This window comes from Pelodiscus sinensis, chromosome 3, assembly GCF_049634645.1.
Source record: "Pelodiscus sinensis isolate JC-2024 chromosome 3, ASM4963464v1, whole genome shotgun sequence".
In the NCBI taxonomy this organism is placed as follows: domain Eukaryota; kingdom Metazoa; phylum Chordata; order Testudines; family Trionychidae; genus Pelodiscus; species Pelodiscus sinensis.
This window is the reverse complement of record NC_134713.1, coordinates 155,263,649-155,281,906: the sequence shown is the minus strand read 5'-3', so window position 1 is coordinate 155,281,906 and position 18,258 is coordinate 155,263,649. Positions and strand designations below refer to the sequence as shown.

Sequence of the window (18,258 nt, the reverse complement as noted above, 5' to 3'; positions counted from 1 at the left end):
TGGCAGGCTGTGTCTGCTATATTTACTTGCGCCTCTACAGGTACAGGTGCTTGCAGTTCCTGTTGGTCATGGATTGCCATTCCCAGCCAATGGGAGCTGTGGAAACAGCATGGCCTAGGACACCACTTTTTGTAGCTCCCACTGGCTGGCAATGGTGATCCAAGGCCAATAGGAGCGTCAAGAGCCTGTACCTGTGGAATGTGCAGATAAATACAGCAGCAGCGGCCTGCCAGGGACTAACCCTGGTGAACAGAGTCTGGCAACAGCAGTTTATGCCCTTTTGGCACTTGGTACCAACCTTGCTCATTGTAATTCACTCATAGTAAAGTTTCTGAAGGGTTTCTTGTTCAGAATACAGCAGCATGTCTGCCCATGGGTTTTGGCAGTGATTATATAATATGATTATTTCACAATAGTATCAATCTAGAAAGAAGTCAAAACCATTGAAAGGAAGTGACATTCTTGTTCATTAGCAATCCCTTGAGCTAACCAGTTCAACATGCTTCCATCTGACAAGCCAGATCCAACAAACCCTATACACACACTTGTGCACAGGTAGGCATATTCCTCATTCAAGCAGGTATGGTAAGCACTCCTGAACTCAAAGGGCCAAAAGTTTCACCTACGCTCTGGAGGGTGTAGTCTCAGCAATGGGGGGGGGGGGGGGGGGGAGACACAGCTAGTTGGAGAACTCTGTGAAGCACAGGACTGGGATCTATGTATGCACCTGTGTCCCTAACCTGCTGCTGGCGATCAGAGTAAACACATTCTCAGAGGAGAGGAAAGAAGACACTTACGTTTAGCCATGATTTTTCTCAGGATATTGCATAATTCAAAAGCAGAGATCTCTGCATCCTATGGGAATGTAACAACATAGTTGTAACAAACAAGTCACCATGAGCCAAGTCAGATATGGAAACTATATAACAGGGAGCGAGAGGGTTAGCAAGAAGAGCTACTGCCTTTATTGAGACTGAATAAAATGTGCACAAATGAAATTAAAAACTCTGCAATGTTTGGAAAATGCAGAGAATGCAGATTTGGCGAGCATCTCATATGCTAACAGCAGGTCCTGGGCATGCTCAGGACTCCTGAGGAGTTTACCAGATCTAGCTTTTACCTGTGAAATTTCCTATCACTTCTCTATCTCCAAATACGCTCTTGGACTGCAAGTCCCTCCATAAACCCCACTCTTCCTGTGAAACCTTCCTGCGCTGATCTCACTGGGCAGGTTTGGATTCCATTGCTTCTGCACTGCTTTCCAGATGTAAGCTAGGGCAGTGGCTCTCCACCTTTTCAGACCACCGTACCCCTTTCAGGAATCTGATTTGTTTTGTGGACCCCCTCCCCCAAGTTTCACCTGACTTAAATTCCTTACTCACAATATCAGACATCCAAATAAAAGTGTCACTGCACACTATTGCTGAAAAATGGCTCATTTTCTCATTCTTAAAATAAATCAAATGAATATAAATTTTGCGCTTACATTTCAGAATACAGGATGTAGAGCAGTATAAACAAGTCATTGTCAGTATGAAATTTTGGTCTGTTCTGACTTTGCGAGTGCTTTTTATGTAGTCTGTTGTAAAATGAGACAAATCTCTAAGGCCACATCTACACTACAGATAAGATTGAAGCAGCCACAGTTGATCATCCAGGGTTTGAATTAGCGCAGGCCCGTACACGGGGCGTGCGTGCGAAGGGTGCAAATGCACCTCCCCATAGTCTCCCAAGTAAGCCGGAGGGGGCTCTGTTAGGGCAGTGCTTCTCAAACTGTGGTTCCCACAGCAGGAAGCCCACGATGGTGCTCCAGCCTCCTTCCTGCCCCTCCCCTGCTGGAGTGCCAGCACTGGCTTCCCTTGGGGGGAGGGAGGGAGTCCCAAGGTTCCCTGCTGGATCCATCTTGTGAGGAAGAAGTGGAGCCAGAAGCAACTCTACGCACTCCTTTCCCGGCTAGGGAAACAGAAGTGCACTGACACACAGCCTAGACGCTTTCCCCACTGCTCCCATTGGCCAGAATCTGGCCAATGGGAGCAGCAGAAGGCTGTGCCTAAGACACGATGCCTGGGAAAGGCATGGGGCACGAAAGCTAGTAAGGGTCTCCTGCCCCCTCATGCCCAGACCCTGCACCCCTATTCAGCTCTTGCACCAACCTCTGCCAAGACCCCACACCCCCAGCCTATTCCTGCACTCTCCCTCTGGACAGACAATGCATCAGAGTACATAGAAGAGAAATACCCACCTTGCCAGCCAACTGCCCAAAAAGCTTTTTGAAACTGGGTTCAATGTCATCTTCACTGATGTCATACTAGAAAAGGGAACACATGGTAACAATCACCCTGTTATAAAGGAGGGACATTTTGTCGGAGATGGTGTTTCATTAGCGATCATGTTTAAACAAATTCATTTCCTTAACTATGATGCAAGTATATGGCAGACTACTGCAACGGAAAGACTTTTTAAAATGTAATTCTTAGTATTGATTCTGGTTTGTTGTAGTCCCCTTACTAAAGGGGCCTCTGTTTTTTTTGAAAAGACTCTGTGTGCTGCAATCCAGACTACAATTCCCATAAGCCCTTAAGAAAAACAGGAAGGAAGGACTCTTGTGCGGGAGATGTCTCTCTCCATGTGCATGGAGAAGAGAGGCCTAGCAGTCTGGGACTCTGCCTTGGAGTTTGGAACCGAAGGGGAGCCAGGCTGCTGCCAAGGACATTGATCCAGTCCAGGGGCTGTTGGAGCGCAGCTACAGTCCTGTTGGAACTGTGATTTAGCAGGCTGCTTCCGATAGGCACAGCATGAGGCAGTAAGTTTTTGGGCCTTGTTGAAAAAGTGCTACCTGGGACAGAGCTGCTGTCTAGCCTGGACCGAATCTCCACTACAGCTGCAACATCCAGGCGCCAACGCAAGCGTCTGGGACTGTGAGTCCAGGGGTGTGCACACTCTGGGGTGGGGTCACTGTTAGTACAAATGTTAGCTGTATAAGCTTCAATGATTGTTATGTGTTTTGTTAATGCTATTCATTGCTAAATCTGTTAATCCCTGTTTATTTAAGTTAAGTAAAGACTGTTTATTTTAAAGTATTCTATTAGATGTATATGACTTGTAGTTGTTCTGGAATTAGATCCAGATTTATGTTGGAATGAGTATGTTCCTGGAGGCTCTCAAGGCACACCAGTGAGTGTGTACAAGGCCAGCCAGGTGGAGGCACCGTCATTTTATATTCATTACAAGCAAGTGTAATGCTCTAAAGAAACAAAAGTAAAACATTTAAGATCCCAACCCCATAAAGATTCACATGTATGCTAATTAAAGAATCTCCTACTTTAATGACTAGGATATGCTCTCGCTAGCAAAACTATACATATCATCCTGCATCCCTTATGCAAGTCATCTCATGGTGTCAGTGGGACTAGTCTCATGACTACTGATTGCCAGATCGGGTCCTTATACTCAAATATAGAAATAATGTCTACATTTGAAAACTCAAGCCTAAGCTTAAATCATTTCAGTGAACAGTATCTCATCTGGTATCTTTGAGCAAGCTGAGCTTTGTTGCTGTATGTATGGGCCAAAATCTAATTTTAAAGCTGCTTGTGATGTTTCTGTCAATTTCACATACGTACACCCAAGAAGCGGTCTTCAAAATTAAATAAAAATTCTCGATGGTTTATGCACTAACAGACTACAATACTGTGCATGTTTTGTACAGCTTGAGGAATGGCGGGGGGAAGGGGAAGGGAGTCAAATTGACATTCAGATAAAGGGGGGAAAAGTGTGATCTATCAGTAAGGTTAATATTCGGTCGTGGGCATTTTTAGTAAAAGCGAGGGACAAGTTGTGGGCAATAAAGAAAAGTTCATGAAAACCTGCAACCCATCCGTTTTACTAAAAATATCTGGGGGGTGAAGGAACTGGGGAAAGAAAGGGTATGTCTACACTAGCCACCCGAGTTCGAACTAGGGTGGCTAATGTAGTCATTCGAACTTGCAAATGAAGCCCGGGATTAAAATATCCCGGGCTTTATTTGCATGTTCCCGGGCGCCGCCATTTTTAAATGCCCGGTAGTTTGGACTCTCTGCCCGCGGCTACACGCGGCACGGGCTAGGTAGTTCGAACTAAAGCCCCTAATTCGGACTACCGTTACTCCGTTATGGGTAGTAACGGTAGTCCGAATTAGGGGCTTTAGTTCGAACTACATAGCCCGTGCCGCGTGTAGCTGCGGGCAGGGAGTCCAAACTACCGGGCATTTAAAAATGGCGGTGCCTGGGAACATGCAAATAAAGCCCAGGATATTTAAATCCTGGGCTTCATTTGCAAGTTCGAATGACTACATCAGCCACCCTAGTTCGATCTCGGGTGGCTAGTGTCGACATACCCAAAGGAAGCTTGTAACTACCCAGCCCTGTGGTCACTCCTGCAGCAGGGGTTAACTGTCAATACACAAGCTGAAGGGGGAGATGACCCAACCCCAGCTGCTGCTTCAGCCCTGCCCCAGAAGTAGTCCCAGAAAGTCACAGATTTCATTACTTCAGTGACAAAATTGAATCCTTAACTATCAAGGTTCTGTCTGTAGTAGAAACAATTCAATTAGCAATATTAAGAGGTGAAAAAAGAAGACATACCTCTTCAATAGTGGCCTCAATTTCATCATCTACAATCCTAGAAAGATTAAGGATTGATGTTAAAACAAATTAATACAAAATAAACTAGCCTGCTTAAACAGAAGTTGTACTTAAACACTGTTAACTCCTGTAGTATCACTTTAAAAATACTAAAAAAAAATTCATTTAAATATTAACTGAAAGTCAGTAATAGAGGCAGAGGCCCAGTGACTTTTGTGGATTATTCCCACAGAAACTAACTTTCAAGCACACCAGTGCCATTAACATTACTCCTTTTAAATTAATTTCCCTCTAAAAGCACGTTACTTTTATAAACCATGCAACGTGATATTACAGATTCAGAGAAGGTTCATTTGTAAGGCCAGAACAAACCAGTATGATCATCTTAGTCTGACCTCTGATATAGGATCTTTTGAAAAAGGGTTTTATTTTCAAAAGATCCCAGTCTAAACTGCCGTTTTTTTTTTTTTCAAAAAAGCCCTGTTTCAAAAAAAAGCGGTGGCCGCCATTATGCAAATAAAGCACAGGAAATTCAAATCCCGGCTTCATTTGCAATATCGATGTGCCTAATTTACATCCCTTTTTTGAAAAAGGGATGTAGTCGAGACACACCTTAGGTTGGAAATTAGGAAAAACTACTTCATTAGGAGAGTGATTGAAGCACTGGAATAGGTTAGTTAGGGAGATGGTGGAATCTCCATCCTTAGAGGTTTTTAGACTAGGCTTGATAAAGCACTGAGTAGAATGATTTAGTTGGGGTTGGTCCTTCTTTGAGCAGAGAGCTGGGCTAGCTGGCCTCCTGAGGTCTCTTCCAACCCTGATCTTCTATGATTCTAAAACTGAACTGCAACTTGATGGCTGAAAATAAAATAATGTGGGAGACCACCTAGTTTTCACAGGTGCCCATGTAACATACATGACTACAGTAAGTGGCCTTTTGTATCGTATGAAGCACTTGTATTAGAGATGACAGGCTTTCTAGCATTTCTAATCCCGAGCCATCTCTTTTTCAAAACTGTCACAGTATGTGGTTCTTCTCTTCTCTTTATAATCATGATTATTTCTATTCCATGTACTTGCCAAAGGGTGCAGGCTTGAATCAATAATGCTTAAAATTTAACATTTTTAATCAAGGAAAACATTTAGCTGGGCTAGTTCCCTGAGCCTTTTCTCAGTAAGATTTCAAAGATGCGAGCTCATCTCTCATGAGTAATTGTGTCTGTCTGTGGGCACTAATCCTGCAATTGGGCTGGAGAAGCAATGGGAAATGTACATCTCATTGTAAGAGTTGACATTTTCATTCATCGGAGTCCAGCTCGCTATTATCTGCTGCTTTCTTTAACACTGAAGACTCAATTGGTTACTGCCCAATGATCACTGCCAATGCTGCCCAGGGCAATATGAAATCTGCTCATCACCTTCTGTTGCATTTAATTAGCCCTCTCCTCACTGGTGCACAGAAGCAATGAAGAATTTGATGATGGATTGGACTCATTCCCATGCTAAAGAGGGAACTGGAATTCAGGTGACGCGCCCTCCTCCCAGACTCTCCTCCTGAATGACCAAGTACACAGTGAGAGTGAAGGCCCGATTTAGTCTTGCATTAGCCAGGCATGGTCAGTTTCAATAAGACATGGTTGGTTTGATTCTGGGGGAGTTTAAAGATGCTGAACTGAGAGCCCTGGAAACTGAAGTCCCAACAAGAGAGGGGAATTTGGTGCAAAGTTCACCTCAGCATCACTCTGCATCTGTCCCAATGCCTTTTTTCCTCACTTATCTCCCTCATCATCTCACTAGCTCCGTGCTTCTCTGCACTCTTCCTTTCTGTGTCTTTCCACTGAGCTAATTCTCCTCCTTGCTAACCTATCTTCACAAACTGTGGAACTAACATAACACTGGCCACAATCATATTGATCCCTCTACTTGTATGTTGCATCCCTTTCCCCTACACATGGTCTGTCCTAGCTATTTGGGGGCAAAGCTATCTATCACTTTGTATTGTTTTTATAGCACCTAGTGCAACAGGGCTGATGTTGGTAAGACCTTGGACACTGTTATAATAAATGTAATTAACAACAAGAAACTCTTCCATGCTTCCTGGCAAACAGTCCTAAATCTCACCAGAAAAGACCACCACTAGGGATTGGAGGGTAATTCAGGTGCCACATGCTTTTGATCACTGGACTCTTAGACAGGGCTCTCAACAAGGATGTCAATCCCGGGGGGGGGGGGGGGGGGGAGAGGGGACTCTGTTAACCTGGATACCTGTCCACAGGGAAATGGAATGACTCCACAAACATGGGCGATAGAGGAGTTGTTGCATAATAGCAATTTTTGATCACTCTAAATTTAAACCAGTGAGCTAAGGGGATCCCATTAGCAATTTGCAGGGTCATCCAGTCCCTCAGAGACATCAGCTTCATCAGTGTAATATTTCTGGATTATCATAAGGAGAAGAGAGAGGGTGCATTGGCTACGTACTGTGAATCTGCATTCTTTTCAGAGAAGACACGGAGGCAGAAATCCCCATCCTTGTTGGGTTCAAAAGTGGATGGCACAATGACATAGTCTCCTGGAGGGAGTTTGAATCGGTTTAGTACCTCTCGGAGATTGATGAAAGTGTTTGATTTTTCTTTGGCTCTGTTCGTCAGGAAGAAGTTTTTGCTCAGATGAACGTTTGTCTGTCCAGAAAACTTATTCAAACAAATAAAGAGTTATTTCAGTTCAGAGAGAAGCTGAAGACAGAACAGTAACATGTTACCCTTCTTGACTTGGATAAAGAGTAGTACTACAGAATTAGGAGAGAGAATAAATGATGGCATAATATATAGATATTACTGGCACGAGTTTGCAATAGTCACCTTACACATGAGTTCGAGGGCTGGTTCACGTCATACAGGTCATCCCAAATGAGGGTCAATAAGTTCTAGATGTCAAGTTCTAGATACGTTACACAGTTTGGGGGGAATTTGGCAAAACATTTTAAAAATATTTAGGATTCTAAGCATAGGTGCTAGGTGCTTTTCTTCACATCCCCTGCCACCTGGAAGGCCTGAGATGTCTAAAGGTATGTCTCTCTGGTAACATGGTGTGTGTAGGATAATATTTTCCATAACACAAGTCATAGTGTCACTGGCTTAGGACAATACAGCATAATCTTAGGAACCTTTTGATCATCTGGAAACTATCCTTTTGCAATTCCCTCAAATATAGTCATAGTATACAAAAGCCCAGGTTTGTATTAATTCAACACAATTGACAAAGAGAGAAATCAAAAGGAACAATAAGGAATTGTTATTTAGAATATTCATTTTGTACCATATCTGAACCCTGTACAAAACAGAATTTTGTTGGGTCTGTGCTGCAATGAATCCTAACAATGTGCAGAGCAGCAATACAACAAAAACAACAGCTTTGGGCCTCAAATATCTACGTATACTCTTAGCAAGATCAGCATTGCCTGTCCAGTGGTCTCTCTTCATCCATGCTATTAAATCCTGTCTATGAACATTAACCATTGAGAATGGAGGAAAGAGAAAATGCATATTACATACCTGTGAGGGGAGCTGTAGAAAAAGCAGAAAGGGGCACAAGTTAGTTATCTGTTCATTGAAAGAAAACTAGCAGCTCTGTTAGATGATAATTATTACTATTATCCAAGATCATGACTTTTTCCTGCTGATATTTCACTCTGCACCTCCGTGAGATACATCTAGTGAAACACATTGTATTAGGTATGATTATACTCAATATTGCTAGCTGAGGTATTAAACCAGAGCACCCAAACGTATTCAACTAATGGCGATGGGGTAACTTCTCAGGACCCTGAAGGCTACACCTAATCTGTACAAAATGGAGCCATTAGCAGTCAGCTTCTTCTTCGAAATGGCAATATGTCCTTTGGAGACTACAGATCCCACCATGCAATGTTCTGTCATGATATGAGTGGAAGATCTCTTACATCGTGTTGGGTACTGTAATCTGTGCCAGTTGACACATTCAGTCAAAGATGAGCAATTGTGGGCTCCATTGTAGATATCCACAGGACACATTCAGTTTGCACATCAAATCTGGGTCATTCCATTCCCTTGTTCACCATCCTACTGAAAGGAATCGGGAATACTGCTGGTTTTCTGGCTCACTTGGCTTGCCAAGCAACTTCCAAGGATTTAACAATTCCAAACAGTGGGATGTTTCAAGCAGCACCCAGGTCAGTGTTTTCCCACACTCCCACCCCGAAAAATATCCAGAGAAGAACCAGGCTTGTTCATTGACTGGCATAACAATAATGAGTATAATCTTGCACTTGTCTACTAACTTGCTTCAGAGAATCTGAATTTGTTTTATGCCTCACAACGTCCGGGTGGAGCATATGTTGACACACCCATATTCCAGCCTTGGAAATTGAGGCAGAAAGCTGTTAAGAAATTTGCCCAAGCTCATACAGCATGTCTGTGGCACAACCAGGACTAGAATTTGGGGAATTAAGCCATGGAGGATACTACTCTTCAAGGAAATACTAGAGAGCAGCTGTGTGTTTATTAGGAAAGAGAGATGGAGATGCCAGACCCTTTGTGTAGTTCTTTATCCTAGATAGCCTTACACATGCTTTTACTGGCTCTGCTCATGGGCCGATCTCTTTCACACAGGCTCTGATACCTCCCTAATGGCCTGTGCCCTGCCAGAATCAATCCCATTTGGTTGCCACTCACCATGATTTGATCAATTAAAAAAGGCTAAGATGAGTGGAACCCAGAATGGATTTCTGACTTTTCAATGTTTAACCCTTTCCCTGACCCTGTACACCAGAGTTCCACAGCTGGCACTCAGAGTGGATGTACCAGATACTGAATGGGCATTGCTGCATATGACTTTGTGTCTCATTCCTGATGCATGAGGCAGCAAGGAAGCAGCCAAGCCATTCATCAATGACCCCGTCCCAAACTTTTTTTTTTTAAGTTATGTGGACTTTTTCTATTTTCTTCCTGTCAAGGAATTTGCATGTGTGTGCGCATTGCTCTACTTGCCTCATAGATTCCAAAGCCAATGGTGTGCATATCCTCCCCCATCTTCCTCTGCCTCCTCCGGTGCTTCTGCATCAGGCCAACCAAGAAGGTGCAGCCCTTCTCAGGATCATCCAGATCCCCATCTTCTTCTTCCAGCTTAATCAAATACTGTGGATTCATCCAGAAAGTATCTGAGAGAGAGAGTTTGGGACACAAACCACTCAGAGTCTGCTCTGAAACCAGCCCCTGCTGACATTTTTTAGCACCCACTCTAGCTTGGACATGTCCTTAAAGAGACAGATGTAATGTTTCAAACCGGGGTGCATAAAGAACAGCAACAGTGTCCAGATTTCTGCCCCCTGATTTTCAGAGACAATGAGCACCTGCTCATAAAGTCAATGGGAGTTGTGGGGACATCCCTGAAAATCAGGTTCTAGGTGTCTCAAGATGAGCATCCAATTGTCTTCATCAGCGAATACCTGAAAACACTGGCTTCAGGGACTTGCCCAAGGTCACCAAAGAAGTTAATGTAAGAAGCAGGATTAGTCTCCCTCAAGTTCCCAGGGGCCAGTCTCATGCTTAGACCACTAGTTCAAAGCTCTCTGTCTAGACATGGCCCCGGAGAAAGAGGAATCTGGTTGGAGTTTGGCAGGGGCTGCTTGAGACTTTTAAACAAGTAGTGGAGTAAGGCAAGGACTATTTAGATGTTCTTTTTTAATTGTCAGGGAAAAAATACATTGGCATTTAACGGAAGGTACACTGAAGAACCCACTGCCTTGACAGATGATTTTATAACGCTCCACATGCCCTAAGTAAATCCAGGTCAGAATAAGTCCATGCAGAAGTAGCACATGGGAGGTCTTACTTGGGTAATTCCGGCAACCCCCAGCAGTGGAGCCACGTCTCCAATTCCCGTCTAGCTTGGTCAGGCTCCACTTCTTGTATTTTTCATTTGCCAGTGTGTCCGGAGTCAGGTTGCAGATCTCAAGGCGGGAATAATGTCTCAGGAAATCACTGAATGACATCCTGTGAAGGGCAATGCCACATATGAATCCTGCTTAGAATATGAGACTTTTCCAAATCCTTCCCCTAATAACTCTAGCTATCACCTGACTCTTCAATTGTTGGCCAGGACGATGAGGTGCTTTATCCAGCCATTGTGGACACCTTGGGTATTATGCCATTAAACCCACTCTTCCATTGAATATAGTGCCACCTCACCGATCCACCCCATTTCTGACGATCGGGATCATGGCCCCCATGTCCAATGGGACAGGCTACATATTTGCTCAGGTTTGCAGATCCCCGGGCTCATTTATCCGAGTCACTGTTTATCCGAGTTGCTGGCCCTGGGTACTTCATGTTAAAAAAATGAAGGAAAATAATCCTCCCTTCTGTTAAAAACCCCAGAACTTCTCACCAAAATTCTCCATCTTCATGTCTCCTGGTCAATCGCTCTCTCACCTCGGGAGCAACACTATTCCAGTTTGAACAGCTAGGATAGAAATATGGGACTTTGATTAATTGTCAAAGGGCATGTCAAAGTCCATCGCTAATGCAGTGACTTTGATGGGGGTCACTTATCTTTATGTAGCTCCATGTGATTGTGATATGGAGCTCAGTATAACTCCCAAACTTGGCGGAGCATAGTAGCAATTTAGATCATGCACTGGTAAAACACACAACTTTCATGAGTGCCTAGTGTTTTGGGGTGTGTCACTATTTGGGGGCCCCAGTTTGTGATGATTAAAAGTGCCCCGAATTCCAGAAAATGGGAGGACTAGCCTGTCCCCTGCCAATCAGGCTCCAGCATGGTGTCTTGGATTGGACATTCAAAAATGGAGGCACCCAAACTCGTTAGATACTTTTGAAAATTTAGACATTGTGCCTTTAAGAAAAGACGGCTTAAATGAATTGTCAATCAGTGGGATAACTCCTTTAGGAAAATGAGACACTGGGACAGATGTTCACCAGCCATTGTAGAGAGCATCTCTATGTTTTCAGGGTAATGGTCAATGTTAAGTTCTTTGTAAAGAATTGTATAATTCTGCTCTCTTGGAATTCACACCTCCAGATCAGCTGCTAGAAGTGGGCCTCATCCTCCTTGATTGGATCCACCTCGTCATCTCCAGCCTGATCCTGGCCTGCATATTTATACCTGCCTCTGGAAATTTCCACTCCATGCATCTGATGAAGTGGGTCTTTGCCCACGAAAGCTTATGCTCCTACACTTCAGTTAGTCTATAAGGTGCCACAGGACTCCTCGCGCTTTTGCAGATTCAGACTAACATGGCTACCCCTCTGATACTTTACAAAGAGGGTTTCTCTTGAAAATATGGCATCTTCTCTGTAGAAGTACATACTGGGATCCAAGTCTTTAGAGAGTCATGCAAGGTAGAAGAGCTTAGGACAGAAAATGCAGAGTTTAGGGTGCAATTCCTAGTGTGAATTTAGCTATGCCACCAGATGAACATGCTCTTACAATGTATCAATCCCCTAGACCTGGGCTACTCAACATGCAGCCCATGGGCTACATGTGGCTCGCAGCCCTTTTGTTTGTGGCCCGCAGTGCAGTTTGGGTTTACGCAGGGGTCAACACACAGCCTGCGAGTGGGATCCTTTGAACATGGCTTCCACTGGGAACACACTCCACAACAGTGAGGTGTCTCCCAGGTGAGGTGAGCATTGAAAGATGCAAGCGGATGGGCTGGCTGGAACAGGCGGGTACAGGAGTGCCGGGGCATTGTGGAAAGTGCTTTGTATTCATGCCCGTCAGTGTGAAAGAAGCTAGTTGCATATATTTGCATGTATATGCAACCACACTTAAGTTGTGGCCCCCAGGGCTTCCTAAATTGAGTAGTCCTGCCCTAGACCTTTAACTCACTTATCATTCCATTTTCCAGTCCACTCCACTTCCCCCCAGGGATTTCGGATTCGGATCAGCTTTTGCATGCTTCCTCGGCAATTCACCTGAAGAGATTAGAAGGGCAGAAGGGGCTGACTTACAGGAAGAAAACACAATGGTTGAAATACTTGCACCCCATTCCTTAGCTATGTAATTTTGCACCTGGTTATTTACTCAGAGAGGAATAACACCTCATTGGCTTTGGATAAACTCGGATACCTAACACATACAGACAGAAGATTCAGAGTGCATGCAAATCAAATATTTGAACGCCGGGGGGCAACCAAAATCATTCTTGTGCAGTAAGAATGACACATCTAATAGGATTTAATAATAAAGAGCAGAGCTGCAGAAGGAATGTGATATTATTCACTGAACCGCAGAAATCCTTACAGTGTGGTTTTATTCTAAAAAGCACCTGGATACAAATGGTACATTCCAACCCAACTAATCTAGACCCCCTGTCTATTCAGAGTTACACACAGGACACTGGGGTGACAGCTCCTTGTCTTGTAAAAACTGCCACAAGTTCTTTCCTTACTACAAACACTCTGGACCTCGGTGGTGCCAAGGCCAACACTGCAGTTCCTCCTAGTGCCCTGCTGAGGCTTAGGTTTCCTAGTGACTGACTGACTGACTGACTGACACACACACAGGTTAGAACCCCTCAGAACTTTAAAATCCCAACCAGAAATCAAGGTTATTTTGAGGAGGCAACAGATTCCTCGGAGGCAGGGAACTGCAGGATGGCTGTGAGCTTGAAGCCCAGAAAATGGACATGCTTCCTCTTGAGGACAGGTACACTATGGTGTATGCAGTAGCTGAAACAGCACAGAGAAGTCTGTGGTGCCTACTGGTGTGACTGAGGCCTGAGAAAGTTAATGGGGCTGCTCTGAAATGAAACAGCCACTAGGAAGAGCCTGCAGAGATTTCCAAAGGCTAAAGCCTGGCCCAGTTAATATCTGAGGGTATGTCTATACTACAAAGTTAATTCGAACTAACAGCCATTAGTTCGAATTAACTTTCATAAGCGCTACACAGGCAAACCGCTAGTTTGAACTTAATTCGAACTAGGTAAACCTCATTCTACGAGGACTAATGCCTAGTTCAAATTAAGTAGTTCGAATTAAGGGCTGTGTAACCACTTAATTCGAACTAGTGGGAGGTTAGCCCTCCCCAGCTTGCCCTGGTGGCCACACTGGGCACAACCAGGGAAACTTGTCTGCCCCCCTCCCGGCCCCGGAGCCCTTAAAGGGGCACGGTCTGGCTACGGTGCCCGTGCCAGGTGCAAGCCTGCCAGCACCCAGCCAGCAGACCCTGCACCTGACATGGCACGAGCCAGCCACCCGCTGCCACCCAGCCCTCCGCCTCTTCCCAGGACCAGGCTGGCAGCTCCCAGGAGCCTGCCCGGGGCCGCAAGAGGCAGGCGCCCACCTGGTCTAGTGCGGAGATCGTGGACCTTACCCAGGTTTGGGGGGGAGGCATCCAACGTCCACGACTTCCGCACTAGGCACAGGAAAACGGCCGTCTAGGGCAGGATAGCTGCCAGCCTGGCCACCAAAGGCCACATGCAAACCCAGGAGCAGGTTTGCATGAAAATCAAGGTGGTCCAGTGAGACCCCCGACCCTGAACTTAGAACATAAGAACATAAGAATGGCCGTACTTGGTCAGACCAAAGGTCCATTTAGCCCATTAGCCTGTCTGCCGACAGCAGCCCACACTAGGTACCCTGGAGGGGATGGACCGAAGACAATGACCAAGCCATTTGTCTCATGCCATCCATCTCCAGCCTTCCACAAACAGAGGCCAAGGACACCATTCCTACTCCCTGGCTAATAGCACTCCATGGACCCAGCCTCCATGACTTTATCTAACTTCTCTTTAAACTCTGTTATAGTTCTAGCCATCACAGCCTCCTGCGGCAAGGAGTTCCACAGGTTGACTAATTGCTTTGTGAAGAAGAACTGTTATTAGTTTGAAGCCTGCTACCCATTCATTTCATTTGGTGTCCTCTAGTCCTTCTATTATGGGAACTAATGAAGAACTTTTCTTTATGCACCCTGTCCGCACCACTCATGATTTTATAGACCTCTATCATATCCCCCCTCAGTCTCCTCTTTTCTAAGCTGAAAAGTCCCAGTCTCTTTAGCCTCTCTTCATATGGGACCTGTTCCAAACCAATGATCATTTTAGTTGCCCTTTTCTGAACCCTTTCCAAGGCCAAAATATCTTTTCTGGGGTGAGGAGATCAAATCTGTACACAGTACTGAAGATAGGGCGTACCATAGTTTGATACTTCCCCTCCTCCTTGTTCCCTGGCTTCCCCCTTCCAGCTCCCTCCTCCTAGGTTTCCCCCTCCCCTCTCTCACTCTCTCTCTTCTCCTCTCCCACCTCCTTTTCCCAGTCTCCCCCAGTTTTGTTAAATAAAGAGAGTTTCTATTTTTGACCACACGTGTCCTTTATTTTGTACATCAGGAAGGGGGGCTAGGGAGTGGTAAGTGGAAGGATGTGAGGGAGGAATGGGGTACGAGCCCCCAATGAGGAGGGCTGGGGTGGCTCTGTGGGCTCCTCGGGGTGGAAACTCTCCTGCAGCCCCCCGATTGACGCCCCCCCCGGATGGCAGCCTGCGGCAAGTGCAGCTGGGCTGATGGCCGAGTGCTGTGATGTGCCGAGTGAGGGCACTCAGGGCACTCCAAGCCAGGTCTGCTTTGCTGTCCCTCATCGAGGTAGACAAGCAAGCGGGGAACCCTGAGAACTTCTGTCCAGGGTGGGGGTCGGGTCCCTTTAAGCACAGCCCTCGGCTAGCCTGAGTCAGCAGCTCCATGCTGGAAGTCCTAACCTGGTGCCCTGCCGGCACTGCTTCTGGCCAGCCTTAATCTTGGTTCAGGGTCCACTCAATGTGGACATGCTAGTTCAAATTAGCAAAATGCTAATTCGAACTAGTTTTTAGGTCTAGATGCACTAGTTCAAATTAGCTTAGTTCGAATTAACTAATTTGAATTAAGTTAGTTCGAATTAGTGCTGTAGTGTAAACATACCCTGAGTCAGGAACAGATGAATTCCCCCAACTCCCATCACTGGGAAGGAGAGAGCCAACAGTTGAAGGCTAGCTGCAATCCCGCATGCTGCCAGTCCCCTTTTGCTTCATCAGCCTGGATGGAGCATGCCAGGGTGTGAGAACACTTTCATTTGAGGGGCAGGAACATTTCAGGAGTAATTAATAGGGGCCTGCTCTCCACTGAAAATCAATGGAAAGACCCCCTATGTTTCCATAATCTGTCTGCTTCTCCTATATCCTCTCCCATCTTTCCTTTACTGAGCTTGGCAATTCACCTTCTATTACACAGATAAACATCTTTCACACAGTGAGATCATCAGTCCCTCCCAGTGGGCAGCTATTCCTGGAGAGGAGTACGTTCCCCTGTGTATGCATTCCTCTCTCTCTCCTATGGCAATCCTGCTGCTCTCTGAACTGCCTCATTACTCAGAGCACAGTAATAATCACTCACAGTACAGTGTGCTGGGCTGGGATTGCCCCTTGGGAGCTCTGAGCATTGCCAGTTTGTCAGACCCCGAGATTATAAAGTGGCAATAGCACAATCTAGAATGATACCATTTTCAAAACATACATTTCCAAAGGCAGAGTCCCAGTGAATCTAAAGCACAGGCATACTGCGTGAGGTAAAGGTCTCCTGTGTTACTAGGGGAAAGTGCCGTCTCCCCACAAGCCTGTTGACACTTCATTGGAAAGTGCCTGTCTTCCCCCAAGCTGTTTGTATTCAGTACCACTGAGGTTCTATGTGAGGCTCTGTGTATTGTGTGAATGATGCCCACAGAGCAACAGATCAATGCAGAATGGCTAATAGCTTCAAAAGCAGAGAGGGCTTAACAACTTAACTCCCTGTGCCCAGTTTTATGCACTGAACATTGGTTTTTTCCTTAATAAAAAAGAGCATTCAATTAGTAATAAGCAATGTTAATAAAAGTTTTGCATCCTGTAAATATCTGTGAGGTAATTTTAACCACAAGAGGGCAGTGGAGTCAACAGTTTTCAGACCATAGCCTCTCCCTGCAAAGGTAGAGATGGTCAGAAAATAGGAGGGAAAGGATGGAAAATGTTTCTCTACAAAGCCAAAACTTTTTGTTTTCAGCTGAAAAGTTTTTTATTTTTTTCCAGTGAAAAGGTGAAAGTTGCCATAGAGAGCAGACAGGTTTGTGAAAATTGTCACACATTGAAATCCAATTGTCTGTTAAAACCCAGTTTTGACAGAAAACATTCAACTGCCCCAAAAAGTTAAAAAACAACAACCAACAACCGTGAACTGTGACTGTGACACAAGCAAGCAGGACACCCAGCAAATACAAGCGGTGGATGATGTGAGGTTACCTCTTCAGCTCCTGTAACGGAGTATGCGTGGCCTTTGACCAGCTTCTGGGAAGTGACTGCCTCCGTCTCAGCGGCACTTGTGATCTGGAAACACAAAGCAATTCAGTGGTGCTTAGCTGCCTGCAGATCTGAGGACACAAGTTACAGCTTTCATAAGACTCCTTTGGAGTAATAGTGAAGCTGCTGACCAGAGCTTAGAATGTTTGTGCCCCAGGGTGCTCTAGTGAATGCAATCTAAACTCAGCTTTGTATCATGCACTGGACATCTAACAGACATTCTCCTTGAGATCTGAGAGACTTCTGTTTTTGTAGGACAGAAGTTTACTTCCAGATGTGCCCAAGGAGTTTCCATGGCCACAGGCATGCAGAGGGACAAACATAAAAGGCTTGAATAGCCACTGACTTGCTTCAGTGTCACAGTTCATTGTACACACCATAAATATTACAGACACACACTGCAGTGCAATTTGGTGTAAGTAATGCAGGTTTTGAAAAGTAGCACTTGGACCCCAGCTCATTGAGATGGCAGAACTGGAAGAACCAAGGTAGTGCAATTTGCCACACAATAATCATCCTCCCTCAAAAGCTGTTTATATTTGCACACAACCTGTGTGGTCTTAAAAGGAAGTAGGTGCAAATCTCCCATTTTTATTTTTAAGGTAGATTATCTAGCATGTGCTACAGGTTCCATGAAACCTGGATTCTGGGTTCTCATCCATGCTCTCTCACCAATTTGCTGTGTGATCTTGGGCATATTGTTTGGCATCAGTTTTCTCCTCTGTAACATATAGCTAATACTTCCCTACCTTGCAGGGATTTCTGATGTTGAACCAATTAAAATATTTATTAAATATTCTCTAGTACCTTTCAGTAAAGGAACTCAGTACAGGCAGTCCCCGAGTTACGTGGATCCGACTTATGTCTCTAGCAGACCAGGGAGAGGAAGCAAAGCGGCGGAACACGCGGGCAGCGGACAGCCCAGACGCGTCTGGGCTGTCAGCTGGCTGCGTGCTCCGCGGCTTTGCTCTGCTCTGCTCTCCGTCCCCCTGGTCTGCAGACCAGGGGGACGGGGAGCAAAGCAGAGCAAAGCCACGGAGCCCGAGGGCAGCAGGATAGCCACGGCGCGTCTGGGCTGTCCCGCTGCCCCTGTGCTCCTCTGCTTTGCTCCGGACGCCTGTGGTACAGCAGCTGGGGCGCTGCTGGTTGGTCCCGTAGCGCCGCTCTGGGCGCCACTGGACCAACCCAGCAGCACCCCAGCTGCTCTGCCCCAGGTGTCCCCAAGTCAGCCGCTGCTGAAACTGACCAGTGACTGACTACAGGAAGCCCCTGCCCCGGGC

General features: G+C 45.5%; 1 protein-coding gene across 1 annotated transcript in view; it reads right to left on the bottom strand.

Moving 5' to 3' along the window:
- The window catches only part of LOC102458713 (calpain-2 catalytic subunit), a 57,294-nt gene that overhangs the window by 11,852 nt on the left and 27,184 nt on the right, over positions 1–18,258 (bottom strand). The window contains exons 6-15 of the mRNA XM_075925266.1: positions 16,922–17,005; positions 12,513–12,598; positions 11,049–11,123; positions 10,494–10,654; positions 9,650–9,819; positions 8,177–8,188; positions 7,104–7,315; positions 4,623–4,659; positions 2,243–2,308; positions 798–855 (exon numbers count right to left, since the gene is read on the bottom strand). Of these exons, the coding sequence (XP_075781381.1) occupies positions 798–855; positions 2,243–2,308; positions 4,623–4,659; positions 7,104–7,315; positions 8,177–8,188; positions 9,650–9,819; positions 10,494–10,654; positions 11,049–11,123; positions 12,513–12,598; positions 16,922–17,005 (961 nt within the window). The remainder of the gene's footprint in view (positions 1–797; positions 856–2,242; positions 2,309–4,622; positions 4,660–7,103; positions 7,316–8,176; positions 8,189–9,649; positions 9,820–10,493; positions 10,655–11,048; positions 11,124–12,512; positions 12,599–16,921; positions 17,006–18,258) is intronic.